Below are 18,685 nucleotides of genomic sequence, written 5' to 3'. Positions count from 1 at the left end.
GACCCCCTTTTCCACAACTCTCTGGGCCCGGCCATCCAGCCAGGTTTTTACCCAGTGAAGAGTATACTTGTCTATGCCATGATTCGTCAGCTTTTCCAGGAGAATGTTGTGGGAGATGGTGTCAGAGGCCTTGCCAGAGTCCAAGTAGACAATGTCCACAGCCTTCCCCTCCTACAAAAGGCAGGTCACGTGGTCTTAGAAAGAGATCAGGTTGGTCAAGCAAGACCTCCCTTTCATAAACCCATGTTGGGTGGCACTGATCCCTGTCTGCCCTGCACTTGCTATGAGAGCTCACTCCATGATCTTTCCTGGTACCAAGGTTAAACTGACAGACCTATAGTTCCCCGGATGCTCCTCCCAACCCTTCTTGTAGATGGGCATCACATTATCCACCCTCCGGTTGTCTGGGACCTCCCCTGTTGACCAGGATTGTTGATAATGATGGAAAGAGGTTTAGGGAGCTCCCTTGCCAGCTGCCTCAGGACTCTTGGTTTAATCCCATCCGGCTCCATAGACTTGTGAGTGTCTATGTACAGAAGCAGATAATAAACTATTTCTGCCTGGGTTATGGGGAGTTTGTTGTGCTCTCCATCCTTATCTTCCAGCTCGGGAGGCTGAACACCCTGGGGGGAGCTAGTCTGACTATTGAAGATGGAGGCAAGGAAGGCATTAAGTATCTCAGCCTTTTCCTCATCCTTGGTTGAAATTTCCCCCTCCCGCATCCAGTAAGGGATGGAGATTCTCCTGGTTCTCTTTTATTGTTGATGAATTTGTAAATATTTTTTTTTGCTGTCCCTTATGTCAGTGGCCAAGTTGAGCTCCAGCTGGGCTTTTGGCTTCCTAATTTTCTCTCTGTATGACCTAACAAGATCTCTGTACTCCTCTTGAGTTGCCTGTCCCTGCTTCCAAAGGCGGTAAACCCCTCTCTTTTACCTAAGTCCCGTCAAAAGCTCCCTGTTCAGCCAGGCTGGCCATCTTCCCCACTGAAGATCATTAAAAACCAGTAAGAGATACCCTTTGTGATCTGAGGGAAAATTTGTCCTAATTGCAAGTCTGATCAGTTTGACCTGGGGGCAGGAGAAGGATTAAGGAGGGGTTTTGGTACTGTCTTTGTGCCTTCTGTCTGACATTCACTCTCCAGCTGTCACCAACCTACCAGTGGAAGAAGATGCTATTTAAAAAAAAGAAAAAAGAAAAAAAAAAGAAAAGCAACCCAAAGTGCTAGAATACTAGAAGTGCTTTGGAAGCTGCAAATAACATGAGCATATTGTGTGTGTGGGAAGTTACTTTTCCTGAAGCCTAAGTAGGAAGGGCAGTTTCACAGATTTCAGATGGGACTGGTGTCAGTGCAGACAGATAGTAGAAGGTACTCTGGAAGTTAGATTAAAACTTAATCTTATAAAGCAAAATTATTGATCTGGTATTGTGTGTGTATGTTTAGAAACTTCTTTCTCTATTCAAGGGCAGCGTGTCTGCTATTCATTCCCAAGTGTTAAATATCTCCATACTCTTGTTAGCAGGACTGAAAGGCCCTATCACCTCTGTGACCGGTTAACCTTTCTGTTTAACAGAATAGGTCAAGCTAATAATCCTTACAAGTTAGTCTTCTGCTAGATGAGCCTAGATGAGATTGTCTAACTAGCTGCCTTGTCATGTCTTGCAAACTTTGAGTTGATGGGGACTCCACCACATCCCTGTGGAGTTCAATTCAGTAACTGATTGTTCTATGTTTACGAAACTTTTCTTATATCAAGATGAAACCTCTCCTGGTACAACTTGTACCTGTTGCCCCTTCCCCTCTCCCTGTGGCTTCTTGTGAAGAGAGAGCCTCCATCCTTTTTGTAGCCAGCTTTTAAGTACTGGAAAACTGTGATGAGGTCCCCCAAGCCTTTTTCTTTGCAGGGACAAAGAACTTGTTGTCTCTGTTAAACTGCATACTGTTCTTGCTAGCTCACTCTTCCAGCCTGTCCTGGTCTGTCTGTAAGATGGCTTTCCCTTCTGACACATTCACCCCGCCACCCAGTTTGGTGTCATTGCAAACTTGGTGGTGGTGCTGCTCTCACTCCCATTATCCAGGTCATTGAGGAAGATGTGTTGAACAGCGTGGGGTCTGGTACTCATCCCTAGGGGGCCCCATGAGTGACAGGCTGCCATCCTCAGTAAAAACCATTGATGGCCACTCTGAGTGCAGCCCTGAGCCAGATTCCTGCCCATCTCACAGACCACCATTCATTCTGTACCTTGCCAGGTTGCCCAGGAGAAGGCTGTGAGAAATAGGGCCAGTCTTTTTGCTGAAGTCCAGTTAAACCATATCCATTGCTCTCCTCATGCTGACAGAAAATGTAATTTTGTTGTAGAAAGTGATTGGTTTAGTCTGGTGTGATTTCCCTTTTGTCAATCCATGCTGGCTTTTTCCGACCACCTGCTTCTTTCTTAATACAGCAGCCTAGGAGACCTGATCATTAGTAGGTTACCAGAAGTACTTTTTGAAGTTTTGTTTCTTAAGATACATAATTTTGAAGATGTTTTTCTGTGCATGGGGTTGGTTTTTTGAGAATTTTTTTTTTTTTTGTAAAAGACCAACAGCAACTGCTGTTCTGACAGTTCTCTTACATAAATTTTCACCCTTCATAAGTATTCGGAATATTAGGTCTAATTTGAAACAAGTTTATAGTTTTATTCTATGTTCTTAATCATCTAAAGATACTTTTAATGTAAGTATTGGAAATAATATACTAAGAAATGTTAGTGACCTTCAGTAGACATATAAGACTGTCTTAAAAACTGATACAAATGTTCACTGTTTTGTAGGGTTTGAGGTCCTGAGTTTGCTCAAAATAGTTTTTGCCAGTCCTGTAATGTAACCTTCGGTCACAGCCCTCTGTACTAGGTTTCTGGTTTTGTGTTTTGGAGAAGGTGAAAATAGGAAATAATTGCTGACAAAGTAGGTGTGTTTCAAGTAAGGTTTTGTGACTTGGTCAGGTTTATTTATTTTTTTTTCCTCCCCTAACAGGGCTTGTTTCTTGAACTACTGTCATAGATACTAAGGCATGATATTACAGGTATAAAATGCAATAGTTCTAGTTAGATGAACTTTTTGTTGTATTTCTCTGTTTTTAGAGTCCAATATTTTAACTGACAGCATCTGTGTTAATAAACAGGATTATGGTGCCTACATTCAGTACTAGATTAATAACTGTTCTTGTTTGTGGAAGAGTCTCTTCCTGTTTGAAAACAAAGAGCAGAGGAAATTTTTAAGATGCATGAGCTAGGAACATTTGCTAAAAAAGAATATGATTGTTCATGATGTTAAATATGTTGTCTAGTAAGTAGTACAGTCATGATTTACTTTCTTTGTTCTTAGACTTCCTAACATAATGCCAACTTTTCCTTTTAAAAGTTCAGTAGGAAACATTTGAAATGGCAAGAGCAAATCCAGTGTCACTGGTGCCAAAATATTCTCACTGAAAACGATGGCAGTTGTAGTGCAAATCTTTAAGCAATTTCTCTATTACAAAGTTACATGAATTTTTAAAGGAGCAAGTGTAGAAAATATTCTAAAGTAGAGGAAAATTGGAAAAAATGCAGAAAATAACAGAATATTGAGTGAAGTGGTAACAGTGCAAATTTTAAAAAAGGTTTTTTTGCAGATGCCAAGTGATAATGAAACCTTATTTTCTGTAGATGGATGATCTGCTTCCTTGCTATCTCCCCATCAACTCTGTTTTCACATTAACTCAGTCTGTTCGCAGTGGCTCAGTTACCTGTTGAGTTTCTCGCTGCCTGCAGTGCTGCACCACCCCAGTGCTGTTTGGCCCACTCCCTTCCTCTTCCTCCCTCCTCTTGCCTCATGACTTCCCCTGTGCAGTAATTTCAGGTCTGTAGCTTTCCATGGTCCCTGACTCCCTGTCCTGGGCCATAGAACTGCCTTGTCTTTTCTTTATTCTTTCCTGTTCATATCCAAAATAGAGCTCCCTTCCGTCCCTCTGCTAGCACACTGCCTGACTTGTCACTTACATGAGCCTTTTAGGACTCTTTTACTCCTAAGACTGCTGATGGCACAACAGTAAAGAAAAACAAGTTACTTTATTTTAATTTGTTTTGCTACCCCTTTGCCTCTTCCCCACTAATTTCTTTTCAACTCTGTTTTCATCTCTGTTAGACATAGTGGAATAGTTCTGGTGTTAGAGGAGATAACTTGCTGAAAGAACTGTCAGGAAAGAACTGCCAGGAAAAAAATGGATACAAAGCAAATTCCTGATCCACATAAACATCAGAAAAACTTTACTGTGAGAGTGACAGAGCACTGGAACAGGCTGCCCAGAGAGGTTGTGGAGTCTCCTTCGCTGGAGACATTCAAAACCTGCCTTGACGCCTTCCTGTGTGATGTGCTCTGGGTGATCCTGCTCTGGCAGGGGGATTGGACTAGATGATCTTTCGAGGTCCCTTCCAACCCCTAGAATTCTGTGATTCTCTTGTTAAAACAGGTCTCAGAAACTACACATTCTGGAATCGGGTAACCTTGGTCTGTGTTGCAAATGACTATGATTGTATCAACAGTTGAGAAGCATGCTGCTTATGTATTTTTCAGATTTGAAACAGGGTCCATAAGAGGTGTTTCGCTCACATATTACTTTGTACAGGAAAACTGTAAGGTACCAGAAGAGAGCAGAGTTGTTTTTTGTTTTTTTTTTTTCCTTTGAAGTGCCTTGACTTTTGTAAGGTTTTTATCAGATAGCCCTCCTAAATTAAAGAAAAAAAAACAAAACCCAAACCCACTAGGTGTTGGATTCTTTCGCATGTGCTGTCTTAGGGTTGGCAATGTATTTTTTAGATGCCTTTTAGGTTCCCTTTTCTTCATATCACAACCTCTTTCCTGCTTCTCATAGCATAATTTTATTCCAAATTGGCCTTAGCAGACATAAAGCTGCATTGGTATGAAGAGGTGTACTCAGCCCGTTGGTGGCAGCGAATTTTTAGATTAGATCAAATCCCATCGACTGCAGTCTTAGTAAAAACAATTCTTTCTGGGAGTGGTGAAGCAAAAATAAAATAACAAAACCACCCTGTAAGTGATTAAAAAAATTTCTTTCTTCTTAGAAATGAAGTTAGCTGCTCCCTGCTAGTGTACATGTGAGACATTTTAAATCTTCCCAAGGTTCCCATAATACTAATGATAATGGTTCAGGTGAGAAACACTGAACCTGTAAACTACAAGAGGCATAAGTAATTAGATCTGTCCCAACTTTGGAGTATTGAAAAGAATTAATATTAAGGTTTTTAATGTGTTTATTAATGGCCGGGAGTTTCCAGCCCAGATCCAATGTTGGCATTTTTAAGTTCTTTTGTATAATTTTTTAGATATAAGGATTGTTTTTTTAATGTACCATTACATTATTGTAGTTTCTTATTCACTGTCTTATCTGTTTAAATGTATTTAATTATAAATGCATCATGTAACTCTGCAGATTGAGTACTGAGGTACGTAAGCTGCTTAAAAATGGAGATCTTTCTTCTTTCTGGATGTTAACATGAGCAATTTTATAGCATTCCTGTTCTAAAACTTTCTTACTCTGTTTAAAATAAACGCTGTAACAACACTTCTCTTAGGTGAATCCTGTGAGAAAACTATTGGGTTAGAAGAGAATGGGGAGGAAATTGGTTTTGAAAGATAACATGTTTTTTTGAAAGTAACCCAAAATATTAATAATAATTTCGGGATGTTTTTTGTAAACAATACTGAGTATCTGTAAATGTGCTATAAATGCTGTGAAGCTGATTTCCTGACAAAAAATGTTTTTTAAAAGCAACCTGTTTATAGTACATGCATACACATACCCCTGCCCTGAGATAAATACAATATGCTGTTGGCTTGGTGGCTTTAATTTGGTGTGTTTTTAAAAAAATTCTAGTGTTTGTATGTACATATGTGTTAGAAGAATGGATCTAATAGCTTCAGTTACTATAAGGTGTGATTAATATTTTATCTCTCCACCCCCCTAATACGTGCTGTTCCCTCTGCCTGTCTCTTTGTATTTGAAGATAACTGCTTCTGAGAGAAGGGCTTTTTATTCACTTAAATTTCCAGCTGCAGCTTTTTCAGTTGAGGGTGTGGCTTTTTCTGGCATAGTGATGTTAGAACAGGCTCCTACATAAAAACACTTATCATGGCAAAAGTCCTTTGACATTACAGCTTATCTTACTTGGGGGGTGTAGTACACTACATCAGAAAGGAACTGTCTCTACTGCAGAGTTGTGGGTATGAAGACAGTCTTATTTTTTCCTTTTTTTACTGTTGGGGCAGCCTGTTGTGATTTTCAGTGTGACTTCCCAGTTTATAGAACCATTGGCCATTCCTAAATAAGTGTTCAGATTAACTGTTCAGATTCCCTTTTTTAAAATTTATTGGTCTCCATATTATTGAAGCTCTTAATAGAGAGTTTATGCCTTACTCTCCCAAAGGGTCTTCTGAGGAAACTCATAAATAAATTTCAGTGGCTTCTGCAAAATGTTGTCAAAATGTTTCTAATTAAAAAATCGATACTTTTATCATCAGTAGTTGACAGCCATTAAAGTAAACTATTAGTATTACAGTTACATTAGAACAGTTAATTAGGAGACCTCATGGGAAAGGGGATGTCATTAATTTTGAGCATCTACAAAACTGAGCTATGGAACTGATAATTAACCTTAGGTATCAAATGATCACTTAATGTTAAACATTGGATTTTCTGTTAAATTATTGCTGCTACATAGTAGTGAAGCAGTAAAAGCTTCCCAGGACCTTCTAGAATGCCATCTTATACTTGGGTGAAGGAGTAATACAAGTCAGGCAAGTCACTGTGATCCCAAAGCAGTGCTGCTTGTGCAGGCTGCTAGGGACCAGCTTCTTTCCTGTGTGAGTAAGAAATAGCAAAGTAATTATGTATGTAATTAATTTGGAAATAACTTTGGCGCTCTGAAAGTGAGATGGGATTAGTGTAAGTTAAATGCAAAATTATGTTTGCAGATGTGCATACACTCTTCTTTAAAGAGGGCTGCACATAAGCACAAGATAAAGTGTTGCACTTAAAAATACTCTGGAAGTTGAATGTTTCAGCAGGCAGGAGCAGGCTGTTGTTCTCTGCTGGTGGTGGTATGAGTGGACTTCATAGTTCTCCCATGCTTTGCTTTGAAGTTAATACACATTTGTGGCTGTGGTCAGTAGGATGCACTACACATTTTGAATTAGTGTTTCTGTTTGTCTTTATTTGTGGGCTTTTCCTTGCATGGTTTCTGAACTGATTCCTTGGGATAAGCACAGGCTGGTGAAGTCCAGACTTAAATTGAGTCAAGGCAGCTATTATTGTGAGACTATAAGTCATATGTTTGGATCTGCAAACTGACATTTTTCAACAAATACCTGGATGTGGAGGCATCAGGATAGCTATTAGAGCTCAGAAGTGAGTTGTGGAAAGTGACAGTGAGCCTCTGAAGGCATTTTTGGAGTATGAAATGGCAGATGGTGCAGGCTGGAGGTTGCAGTGACGAAGAGTGCATGTTAGGGATCTGAAGTTACAAAGGGATAGCTGACTCCTTCACTTGTTTAAAACTTTCTAGGTCTACCTTAAAAGGCTTTCCATGTGGAGAAAAGCAAATTTTCTTCTCACTATGCCCTGTATTTTTTATCTGGGTGGAGGAAAACTAGTAATTAAAAGAAGTTATGATAATAAAGATGTGTGTATGTGCTTACTTGAAAGAAAAAAAATGTAAAAAAATCCTACCATGGCTTCTAAAGCCTAAACTGATTGGTTTAAAATGAAATACTTTCAATAGTGCAGAGGTGTCTGTGTGTGTTAATATAGCAACCCAGTGGGTGGAAATCACTGAACATCTAAAACTTCAGTGTCTTAATTGTCTACATAGATTTTGACAGTAGTATCCTCTTTTGCAGAGGCAAGGAAAATACTTTAACTCTCTCAGTTCAGTGATTTATTCATTCTCAGATAAGAAACCAGTTGAGTTTTTATACTTGTTTTCTAATGTAAGAATTCAAGAGGACGAGATCTGCTAAGTCTGAAATCTTGAAATAGATAACTTTCTTCATTGCAAAGATCTTAAATGCGTATGCATTTCAAAATAATTTATGTCAACTTGCCTTTTCTGTGTGCATCCATATCTGAGGTGATTTTAGAGAATATGTATTCAAGTAAATTAAGTCAGATTGAAATCCACAAGCAAGTACAGTTTAAGATGAGTCACTAAGAAAAATCTAAGACCAGTAAAAGAATAGACATATAAAAACTACTAGCTATAATGTAGAATAATCTTTACTTAAATGAATTTACACAGAAACTTTTCTGCTACATAGCAAAAATAATTGCAATGACTTAACATTAAAATCTGCTGATAGTATATCTAATCCTTGCAAAACTGAAGATGTATAATGAAGCTGACTGTTTAAACTGGGGTTTTCCTTGCTGTGTGAACCTCAAATCTTAATCAGTGTTATTGAAATGGGTCTGTTTTGCCTTACTGGGATGTACAGCTCGATTCTGCTGCTGTATTCTCTTTATCTATTCTTCCACCTCCAGGAAAAAAATGTACTAATTTTTCTTGGATAGTTTTTCTTCTTAGTAAAAGTTGCTAAATGTGATTATGACAAGGGATTTCAAACTTGCATATTTTGTGTGTGATGTAAATAATTGCAGTGTGCTGAACTAGCAAGCCATTCAGAGTTAAATATTGATATTATGTTCAGTGAAGTACAGTTTGTCTTAGAGACATTTTGTTTTGTCATGTGCAATATGCAAAGAAAATACTTTCTGAAAAAGTTTAATTCTAATTTGGTATGTCATTATCAGGAATCAGAGGTTTGAGTCTCAAAGTGTTGCAAGGTTGGTTTTATTGAACTGTTTATCAGGGAGGAGGCTATTGGGGAAGGACTGACAGTAGAAGGCTGTTGGTGGAAGGCAGGAAGGAAAATCTTAAAAAGAATTTTGGAATGAATATTGTAATATTGTGCACAGGAAACTGGAATAGTATTACATGGAGGGATTATTGTGAATGAAAGATATTGTGTATGAGCGATACCTGCTGAGTTTTCAGCCTTTCTCGTAGATATGTGCAGTTGTTGATGACAACATGAAAAACTGAAATGAACCCTGGCCAGTGAGTGGCAGTTGTGTTTATGTGTGTGCTTTTCAGATCCCAAAACCCACATGCTAATGTCATAGAATCATAGAGGCATAGAATAGCTAGGGTTGGAAGGCACCTTAAAGATCATCTAGTTCAAACCCCCTTGCATGAGCAGGGACACCTCCCAGTAGATCAGGTTGCTCAAGGCCCCGTCCAACCTGGCCTTGAACACCTCCAGGGAGGGGACATCCACAACCTCCTTGGGCAACCTGTTCCAGCATCTCACCACCTTCATAGAAAAGATCTTTTTCCTAATGTCCAACCTGAATCTCCCCTCTTTAAGCTTCAAACCATTGCCCCTTTTCCTCTCACTATATGCCTGTGTAAAAAGCCACCCACAGCTTTGTAGGCCTTGTAGGCCCCCTTCAGATATTGGAAAGTTGCTATAAGGTCACCACGGAGCCTCCTCTTCTCCAGGCTGAACAACCCCAACTTCCTCAGCCTGTCATCATAGAGGAGGTGCTCCAGCCCTCTGATCATCTCCATGGGTCTCCTCTGGACATGCTTGAGGAGTTCTATGTCCTTGTTATGTTGGGGACTCATGATGTGCATGTTGTTGAATGAACCTAAAATAAATACCTTTGTGACAAGCACAGCTCAGGTTGTAGAGTCAGTATTTCTGAGTTGGTCTCCAGAAGTGAGTTTGAAGTCTAAGCATGTTTGGGTGGGTTGAGTCTTCATATTAATGAACATGTGTAATATCCTGTTTTCTGTAATTATTTAAATTCTAATTTATGCAATGATCTTTCCATTATGTCTGTTTCAACTTTCTAAGTAAAAGAATCAAAGCAAAACTAATGAGCATGAGGTTAGACCTCATGTATCTTGAACTTCTCTGGCATTGTCTATGAGGAGGTTTGAGGGACTTCCATGCTTCCAAAAATTGAGCTGTGTAGACAGTTTAAAGAACTGGAAGCTGAGGTGGGTTCTGTATTAGTTTTGTGCGTAGCATGTACATATGTAGCATATTTGACTTTGCATATATGTTAGCCTACTTTTCTAATCTTACATTTTAAAATCTTTCTATCTCTTCTAAAATATTGCTATTCAGTTGCACAAACATAGTTTCTGTGTTTGGGAAGCCATGCTAATTTCAGATGGATTTGAACTGTTATCCTGAATCAAGAAACACATACGAAATTTTAAATTATTTCCTTCCTTGATTTATTTATTCCACTTCCCTGCTCCCTCTTCACAGGTTCCTAAAAACTGTGCTATGAATGGTGATTCTGGTGTGGGGGTGGTGACTTCACCACCTCCAACAACGGCCCCTCATAAAGAGAGGTATTTTGATCGAGTTGATGAAAACAATCCAGAGTATTTGAGGGAGAGGAATATGGCACCTGACCTTCGCCAGGATTTTAACATGATGGAACAGAAGAAGAGAGTTTCCATGATCCTTCAAAGCCCAGTAAGAAAATAAAATGCTTCATCTTTAAAGTGATTAATTATTTCTATTTTTAATATCACTATGGAATTGGAGAGCTTTGTGGTATCTTGGATCTATTTGGTCTTTTTTCTGGTTGGCCTTTTTTCTAAACTATCCTAATTGTAGCCTAAGTTTTTCTCACATTATCTGGTTGAATTTTTATTGTCTACTCATGAAGAAGCTTCTCTGTCTTTCTTTCTGAATTCTCTGTGTAATCATTGAATTTTTTTTCATATTCTCCCATCTAGTACTGGTCAGACATTTTTTCACTTGTTTCACATTTAGCGTTCATTTAAACAATTTAAATAAATAACTTGTCTAAGAGTAGGTTACACAAGGCAGGTCCGTCCTGTGCTCTATTTTTCATTCATGATTCTGACATATGAAATATTTTTATATATCTCTTTCTGAAAGGATGCACAATAATAAACAATAAATGACTGAAATTTCATACTAAAGAGGTTTCCCTCAAGGAGAAAGTACACAAAATAATTTCTCTCAAAACATTTGTTCCTTTTGTAATAACTGATGGCTAACTTTAGATACTAAAAATTTTATGACATGATTTAAGAATAAGGATTATTTCTATGTTAAATCAACCCATTTTATTTAGATTCACTCGGTGTCCTATAAGGGGCCTACAGGAAAGCTGGGGAGGGGCTTTTCACCAGAGAGGGCAGTGATAGGACAGGGGGCAATGGTTTTAAACTGAAAGAGGGAAGATTTAGGTTAGACATCAGGAGATTGTGGAAGCCCCCTCCCTGGAGGTGTTTAAGGCCAGGTTGGATGAGGGTTTGTGCAGCCTGGTCTAGTGTGAGGTGTCCCTGCTCATGGCAGGGAGGTTGGAACCTGGTCATCTTTAGGGTCCCTTCCAACCTTAACCATTCTATGATTCTATGAATGACTGAAATACTTCTCTTTCAGTACAAATTCCAGTGTTCTTGTGAAAGCAGCAGATATCAGCAATAGGAAAAAATACCTTGTTTTCTTTCTTTCAAAGTTAAAACAAAACCTCCCACCAAAGCAATCCAAAGCCAAAAAGAAGAAAAAGCAGGAAAAAAGCAAACCCTTTGTTTAAACATATTTTTTAAATTCAATGGCTATTCCTTCCTGTGTTCCTGGATGCCTTTTTGACTTTCAGTTCCTTGTGAGCCCAACTACCAATTTTCTTTCTCTCTTCTGGTTCTACTACTTTTCCTTTCACATTTCTTGTTTAAGTCAATTGTACCTTCTGCTCCTTCTTCCAGAAATCTGTATTAGTATTGTGTAGTGAGCCTTTGGTGTTAATTGAAGGAGAATGCTGGAATAACTATTCACAAAAACTAAGTGACTTGTATCATTGACTTGTATCAGTGTATCATCGTTATATCAGTGACTTGCATGCAGTTCCACGGAGCAACATTTCCAAGTAACACTACGGACCGGGTAGTTCTGTCCTGAGATGTTTTTCCAAAGGTGCATCTAAGTGCTAAAATGAAGCTGTGTATAAAAGGTTGAGTTCATCTGAACATGCTTTACAATATGCTATGTCCCGTTGCTAGGCTTTTTGTGAAGAACTGGAATCTATGATCCAGGAGCAGTTTAAGAAGGGGAAGAACCCAACAGGTTTATTGGCTTTACAGCAGATTGCAGATTTCATGACAACAAATGTACCAAATGTGTACCCAGCAGCACCACAGGGCGGAATGGCTGCTTTAAACATGAGTGAGTGCCCCTTAATTTATAATAGTTGACTTTTGGTTTTAAGTCTTTAAATAGTGACAGTGTGAATGAAATTAACAGTGCTGTGGAGTTCAAATGCTATCCTGTTCTGCTCACAGGAACACTGCATACATAAAATGAATTGATTTAGTTTTGAAATGTGGTTTGCAATGTGATTCATGCATATAATTTAATTCAAAAGCTATTTCAAGTATGATGGTATCTTAATTGAAAAGTAAGGCTGGTAAGTCAACACTAGTAAAAAATGTGAAGATTTAAGTATTGCTTGTGTCTACCACATGGTTTGTCTGCAGGAAAATGCAATGCTCGTTAGTAGTCTAGTAATGGTGAAGGTCTTCAGAAGCTAATTAGTTTTACAATTGAAATATGGGTTGCAGCTTTCTTCTGTGAAGTGAAGCTATGTAGACAAGAAATACCAACAGGCAAAACAAGAAAGAAAACAAAAGCCAGTGTGCAAATGCATGTACACACAGGTTTTATGTTAAGATAATATAAATCCTTGTCTGTGCTCCAAAATAAATCTGTAGTTTAGACTGTCACATGGCCTGTTACTGCTTTATCACAGTTACTTTTAGCCACGTTTCTAATTGCACTGGAACTGGAACTAGAGTATTTGTAATTATTTACCATAATCCTCCTCTCTCTAGCTTGTACTTAACGTTTCCTATTTAAATGAACTTGTGTGCATCTTTTTAGATGTATAATTCTCCTTTTCAGAAATACCAAATCATATATCTTGAAAAGTGGAATCTTTGGGGTCCCATTTTTCTATTAACAATTAATTTTGTTAGCTAGAAGTCATTAGTTTGAGAGAGGAAAAAAAATATTTTGCCAAGGAACACAGTCACCTTAGCACTAATGATTATTCAAGGAAGAAACGAATGCTGAGTCTACTGAAGAAAAATGGTCTTATCCAAGAGTTGTTATATTCATGTAATATAAATTATTATGTTATACTAAATAAAGTTTGCTGTCCATTCTTTAATTTGATATGTTGATATAAACTAAAACCAACACTGTAATAGTGTTGCATGTTGATAGACTTTAATTAAGGTTGAATGCAACCCCTTGTATGCTTTTTGTATACCTCCTTTTCAGGTCTCGGCATGGTGACACCAGTGAATGATCTGAGAGGATCAGACTCCATTGCTTATGAAAAAGGGGAGAAGTTGTTACGATGTAAATTGGCAGCTTTCTACAGATTAGCAGATCTCTTTGGCTGGTCTCAGCTTATTTACAATCATATAACAGTGAGTAATCAACAGATAACTGAACCAATTGTTTTCACATACAAGAGAATTACTTCTCTCCCCCATCTGTCATTTTCTCTTTGTGTGGAAGAGAAGCAAAGTGGTATTGAAAGCAGCGTAACAGTGAAGAGCTTTTGTCATTGTGTCTCACGAATAAGAACTGGAACAGCTTGGATGTCAGCTACCATAGGCCAAATAGAGTCTTAAGAGAGTGTACATGAAAGTTCTTATGATGAAATTAAGATTCCTGACTCAGTCTATTAGTATCTTAAATGTTCTGAATAATTGTGTATTATTCTGCAAGGTCATGTCTTAGCTTTCTTGATAAGTACTAAAATATCTTTTTGTTAGTTGTTCAGATGATTTTATCGTTCAAGGTGCCAAACTTTTTCAAAAAGAAGCCATAATATTTCTGAACATGAGCAAACTATTTAACTTAATGCAGTGTGCCAACAATTTTCCTTGTGACTGAGTAATCACTGGCATCCATGAAAATAATGACAAGGAGGTCAAACCAAGGAGGTTTTATATGCCAGAAGAATGATCAACATAAGTCTCATGAGTAAAGTCACAGCTGTGGCGTGCAACCCAGTCAATTGTTTTCCTAACAGAGCTGAGTTGTTTTTTTCTCTACATAGTAGAGATGGTCCTTTAGGTATTTGAAGTTATTCTGGTTGCAGTCTGAATGAGGCGATCATTTTATTATTACTGCTTTTTGAGATTTCAAGATATGCTAATTGTGAACCGATGTAGATGATCAATGATACGGTTAGGCATAGGATCATGGCAATGTTGGTGAGATTGTTTGGTCCCTTTAGTAAGGGAACATATCCAAGATAATGGTTCTTGTAAACAGCTCTGTGCCACCCCCTCGTTTTTCATATGTGACAGGAGAATTGATTTTGCAAAAGAAACATTAATGCTGTAAAAATATTACTAGGCGAGCAGGCTTGGAGATGGCTTTCTAGAGTAAAGTTCAGCCCTGGGAATGTTTGTGTTTAGGTAAAGAGTTAAATGTAATGAAGAGAGGCATGGCTAGGGAAGGGCATGTGGATGATGGAATGCCTTAGGTTTGCTTTCTGTTGCTGGGGGGGAAGCACAGGAAGGTTAGGTTATGATACCAGTTGAGGTATCAACAGCCATAGCACTTGGAGTATGAAATTCTCAAAGTGTTTTAGACAGTTTTGAGGGCCAAAGTGGTACTGAAAAGCTCTTGGTCCATAGCTTGTCACTAGCAATCACAAGTTTTAGTTCACCCGTCTTTTATAAACTCCTGCAGTTAACAGCATTCTGAAAGGTGACTTACAATTTACCTTCAGAAGCTGATCTAGAATAAAGTTGCTGTACTTGCAGTTTACAAAATAGTCTTTGTTCTGTTCACCAATACATGAAGTAGTAGTGTGGTAAGGCACTACTTTGGAATGTGGTGAATTCCTGCCACTTCATTCAGAACTGGAGTTTAATTCCAGCTTTTTGTGAGCTCTAATATTGTTTGATGGCATTCAATTTAAAAGCTGTCAATTCACTTAACCAAAGAGAAAGATACAGTAGCCTTCTGTCAGAGGAATGAGCTTGTGTGTCACAAGAGAAAGAAATTGTGAGGATGCGAGTGCGTATGACGATCTGGGCATATCTGAGAATTGTGTGGAGTCTTTTTGCTTTTCTGGATCTTTATAAATTACTGACAGCTGCTCTCTGTGGAATTGTTCAGACTGGTGTAGTCCTGATGCAGAAGCAGAATTACAGAGCATCAAGAGCTTTTATGTCAAGTACAATAATGTAGAGTAAACTCGGATGCCTCCAGGGTTAGGCAGAATTAGAGATCACAGGTTTACAGAAGGTGCACATCATTTGCCAAGTCTTGGTTTGCTTTGAGGGTATGAGCTGTTAATTGGATCTAAACCTGAAGTAAGGTGGTTTGTGAGTCTTGCTGTGTTTATCTTGTGCTTGAGCTTTCTTACTAGCTTTTAGGGCATTTTGGATAATGCCTGTTCTTGCATAGATAAGTAAAAGATATTCTGCATCATTTACACTTCTATGTAATGGAAGTACTTAGGTGACTCATAAGTACCTTTGTGACAACCCTGGGGAGTGCTGGCACCCTGGCTCGTTGGTCTAGGGGTATGATTCTCGCTTCGGGTGCGAGAGGTCCCGGGTTCAACTCCCGGACGAGCCCTGCTTTTTCATGCAGGACATGGAGAAGGCTGGGATACTCAATGACTACTTCGCCTCAGTCTTCACCAGCAGAGGCTCTGGTCACACTATCCAAGTTAGAGAAGGTGGAGGCATGGATCGTGAAAAGGAAGATCTCCCCACTGTAGGAGAAGAGCCGGTTTGTGACCATCTGAAGGAGCACAAGTCCATGGGACTTGATGGGATTCATCCATGGCTCCTGAACAAACTGGTAGATGAAGTTGCAAAGCCTCTGCAAAGTCTTGGTAGTCTGGAGAAATTCCCACTGACTGGAAAAGTGGTAGCAGAATCCCCATTTTCAAGAAGCGGAGAAAGGAAGACCCAAGGAACTATAGATCAGTCAGTCTCACCTCTGTGCCGAGCAAGATCATGGAGCAGATCCTCCTGAAATCTCTGCTAAGGCATGTGGAAAGCAAAGGGGTGACTGGTGACAGCCAACAGCTTCACCAAGGGCAAATCCTGCCTGACTTATTTGGTGGCCTTCAACAATGGGATCACGGCATTGGTGAACAAAGGAAGAGCAGCTGATGTCATCTACATGGACCTGTGCAAAGCCTTCAGTGCTGTCCCACATGACATCCTGGTATCAAAACTGGAACAGTACAGATTGGATGGATGGACCACTCACTGGGTGGTTGCATTGTGATCAATGTCCAGAGGAAGACCAGTGACGAGTGGTGTTCCCCAAGGGTTGATACTGGGACTGGTGCTACTTCACATCTTTGTCGGCGACATGGACAGTGGCATTGAGAGCACCCCCAGGAAGTTTGCTGATGACACAAAAGTGTGTGGTGAGATTGACACCCTGGAAGGGAGAGGTGCCATCCAGAGGGACCTTGACAGGCTTGAGAGGTGGGCCCATGCAAACTGCATGAAGTTCCACAAGGCCAAGTGCAAGGTTCTGCACCTGGGTCAGGGCAATCCCAAGCACAAATACAGGCTGGGTGGAGAATGGATCAAAAGCAGTCTGGAGGAGAAGGACTTGGGAGTGATGGTGGATGAGAAGCTCAACATGCGCTGGCAACATGAACTCAGCCCAGAAACCAACCGTGTCCTGGGCTGCATCAAAAGAAGCATGGCCAGCAGGGCCAGGGAGGTGATTCTCCCCCTTTACTCTGCTCTCGTGAGACCCCACATGCAGTGCTGTGTCCAGTTCTGGAGCCCCTAACATAAGAAGGACATGGAGCTGGGGAGGGACTTTTTACAAGGGCTTGTAGTGAGAAAACAAGGGGTAATGGATCAAAACTGGAAGAGAGGAGATTTAAGTTAGACATTAGGAGGAAATTCTTTATTGTGAGGTTGGTGAGACACTGGTCCAGGTTGCCCAGGGAAGTTGTGGCTGCCTCATCCCTGGAAGCATTCAAGGCCAGGGTGGATGGGGCTCAGAGCAACCTGATCTAGTGGGAGATGTCCCTGCCCATTGCGGGGGGTTGGAACTAGATGATCTTTGAGGTCCCTTCCAACCCAAACCGTTCATTCTGTGATTTGAACTGGTGCAGTTTAACTCAGTTGTGCTGTATAGCAAGTCACCCGGTGTTTGTAAAGGAAAATAGATTTCAACTTGAAGCTTTTGGATGGCTGATCAACGACTTATTTTAGAAACTTTGCTCCCTGAAGTAGAACTGTATCAAAGTATGTGTGTATTTATACTATGTATGTATTTATACAATGTATGTTTGTATGTATTGCTAATAATAGAAAATGCAAGGATGCATAAAGTAGCTACATCTTGGGGATATGGAAAATTCATAATGAAAGTAACTTTCATGGTTTTTTGCCTTCTTGTATGCTTTAATAAAATATTCTTAATAACTTCTGCTCTTGTTTTATCTATAGGCCAGAGTAAATTCTGAGCAGGAGCACTTCCTTATTGTACCTTTTGGACTCCTCTATAGTGAAGTTACTGCATCTAGTCTGGTAAGCAGTTACTGTTTTTCACAGATGTAAAATATGAATATTTGAACCTTCTCTTGTCTGTGTATCTGTCACTGTTTAAATTCTGTCCTAGAGAATATTTTACTGTGTTACCTGTTTAGAATAGTTCTGCTGAATATGTTCTGTTTTGGTACAACTGAAGCATTTCCGAGAGAGGTTTCCTTGCACATGTTCACCACCAGGTGTCCTCCAGTTGATCTAGCTGTGAAGGGGAGCCAGGTCATTCGGGTGGCTGATCACATCATGCCCTTGAAAGCTTTTGAGTCAGACTTGTGAGGGAAACAGTATGTGTTTCAGACATAAGTGATGCAAACAGTTTCAAGACATTGTGTCAGATGTCTGATTTAGTTGCCCTCCTTTAATGATGGAAGTAGCTGAGGGTATAGATAAATTATGTTTTTTGAGATCTAATAGCTGCAGTTGAAGACACAGCTCCCTTAAGTGCCAGCCAGTGGGAACACTTTGTAAAGTATTTCTCTTCTGTACAGTCTGTGCTGCTGAAGGCAGCTTGAGTTACTGTGGATTATTTTCTTGCACTGAAACAAAATAGAAACTTTCACATTCTTCTTTCCACCCAGGTACTGTAAGGTAAGTAACATCTAGCAGAGAGGTGAGGTAGGTATGTGCAGAGTAGGAACATTTCAGACTTGTGTCACTCTAGACACCTTTAGGTCCCAGTACACCCCCTCAGCTATCTGTAAAGTTGGCTCTGTCATACATAACTCCACCATAACTATCTGTAAAATTTTAATTGAGAAAGCTATAGGAAAAGCAATGGAGAGAACAGAGACCTGCCCTTTCTTGTTACTACAAGACTTGTTGAAGAGGGCAACGACCATGCTCTTGGGGTATTATATTGGGGTTTTTTTAAGATGTTCTGCTTTTATCTGTAAAATAAGTACCGTGAGAACGAAGATTGCATGAAGGTAGCTAAATGCACACACACACAGAGTAGAGAGCATATGCACACAGAAAATAG

At 39.5% G+C, this 18,685-nt stretch overlaps 1 protein-coding gene and 1 non-coding gene across 12 annotated transcripts in view; both read left to right on the top strand.

The window, feature by feature from the left end:
* The window catches only part of ADD1 (adducin 1), a 68,402-nt gene that overhangs the window by 22,966 nt on the left and 26,751 nt on the right, over nucleotides 1-18,685 (top strand). For all 11 annotated transcript variants that reach the window (XM_051616938.1, XM_051616944.1, XM_051616943.1 and 8 more), the window contains exons 2-5: nucleotides 10,376-10,588; nucleotides 12,148-12,310; nucleotides 13,427-13,578; nucleotides 17,608-17,688. In XM_051616938.1, the coding sequence (XP_051472898.1) occupies nucleotides 10,394-10,588; nucleotides 12,148-12,310; nucleotides 13,427-13,578; nucleotides 17,608-17,688 (591 nt within the window). In that variant the 5' untranslated portion in view covers nucleotides 10,376-10,393. The remainder of the gene's footprint in view (nucleotides 1-10,375; nucleotides 10,589-12,147; nucleotides 12,311-13,426; nucleotides 13,579-17,607; nucleotides 17,689-18,685) is intronic.
* Nucleotides 15,683-15,754, top strand: TRNAP-CGG (transfer RNA proline (anticodon CGG)). Its single transcript has one exon. It is a non-coding gene; the product is annotated as a tRNA-Pro (tRNA).

The sequence above is a fragment of the Apus apus genome, chromosome 4, assembly GCF_020740795.1.
Source record: "Apus apus isolate bApuApu2 chromosome 4, bApuApu2.pri.cur, whole genome shotgun sequence".
Taxonomy (NCBI): domain Eukaryota; kingdom Metazoa; phylum Chordata; class Aves; order Apodiformes; family Apodidae; genus Apus; species Apus apus.
The sequence above is the reverse complement of the archived record's forward strand: the minus strand, read 5'-3'. Positions and strand labels throughout refer to the sequence as shown.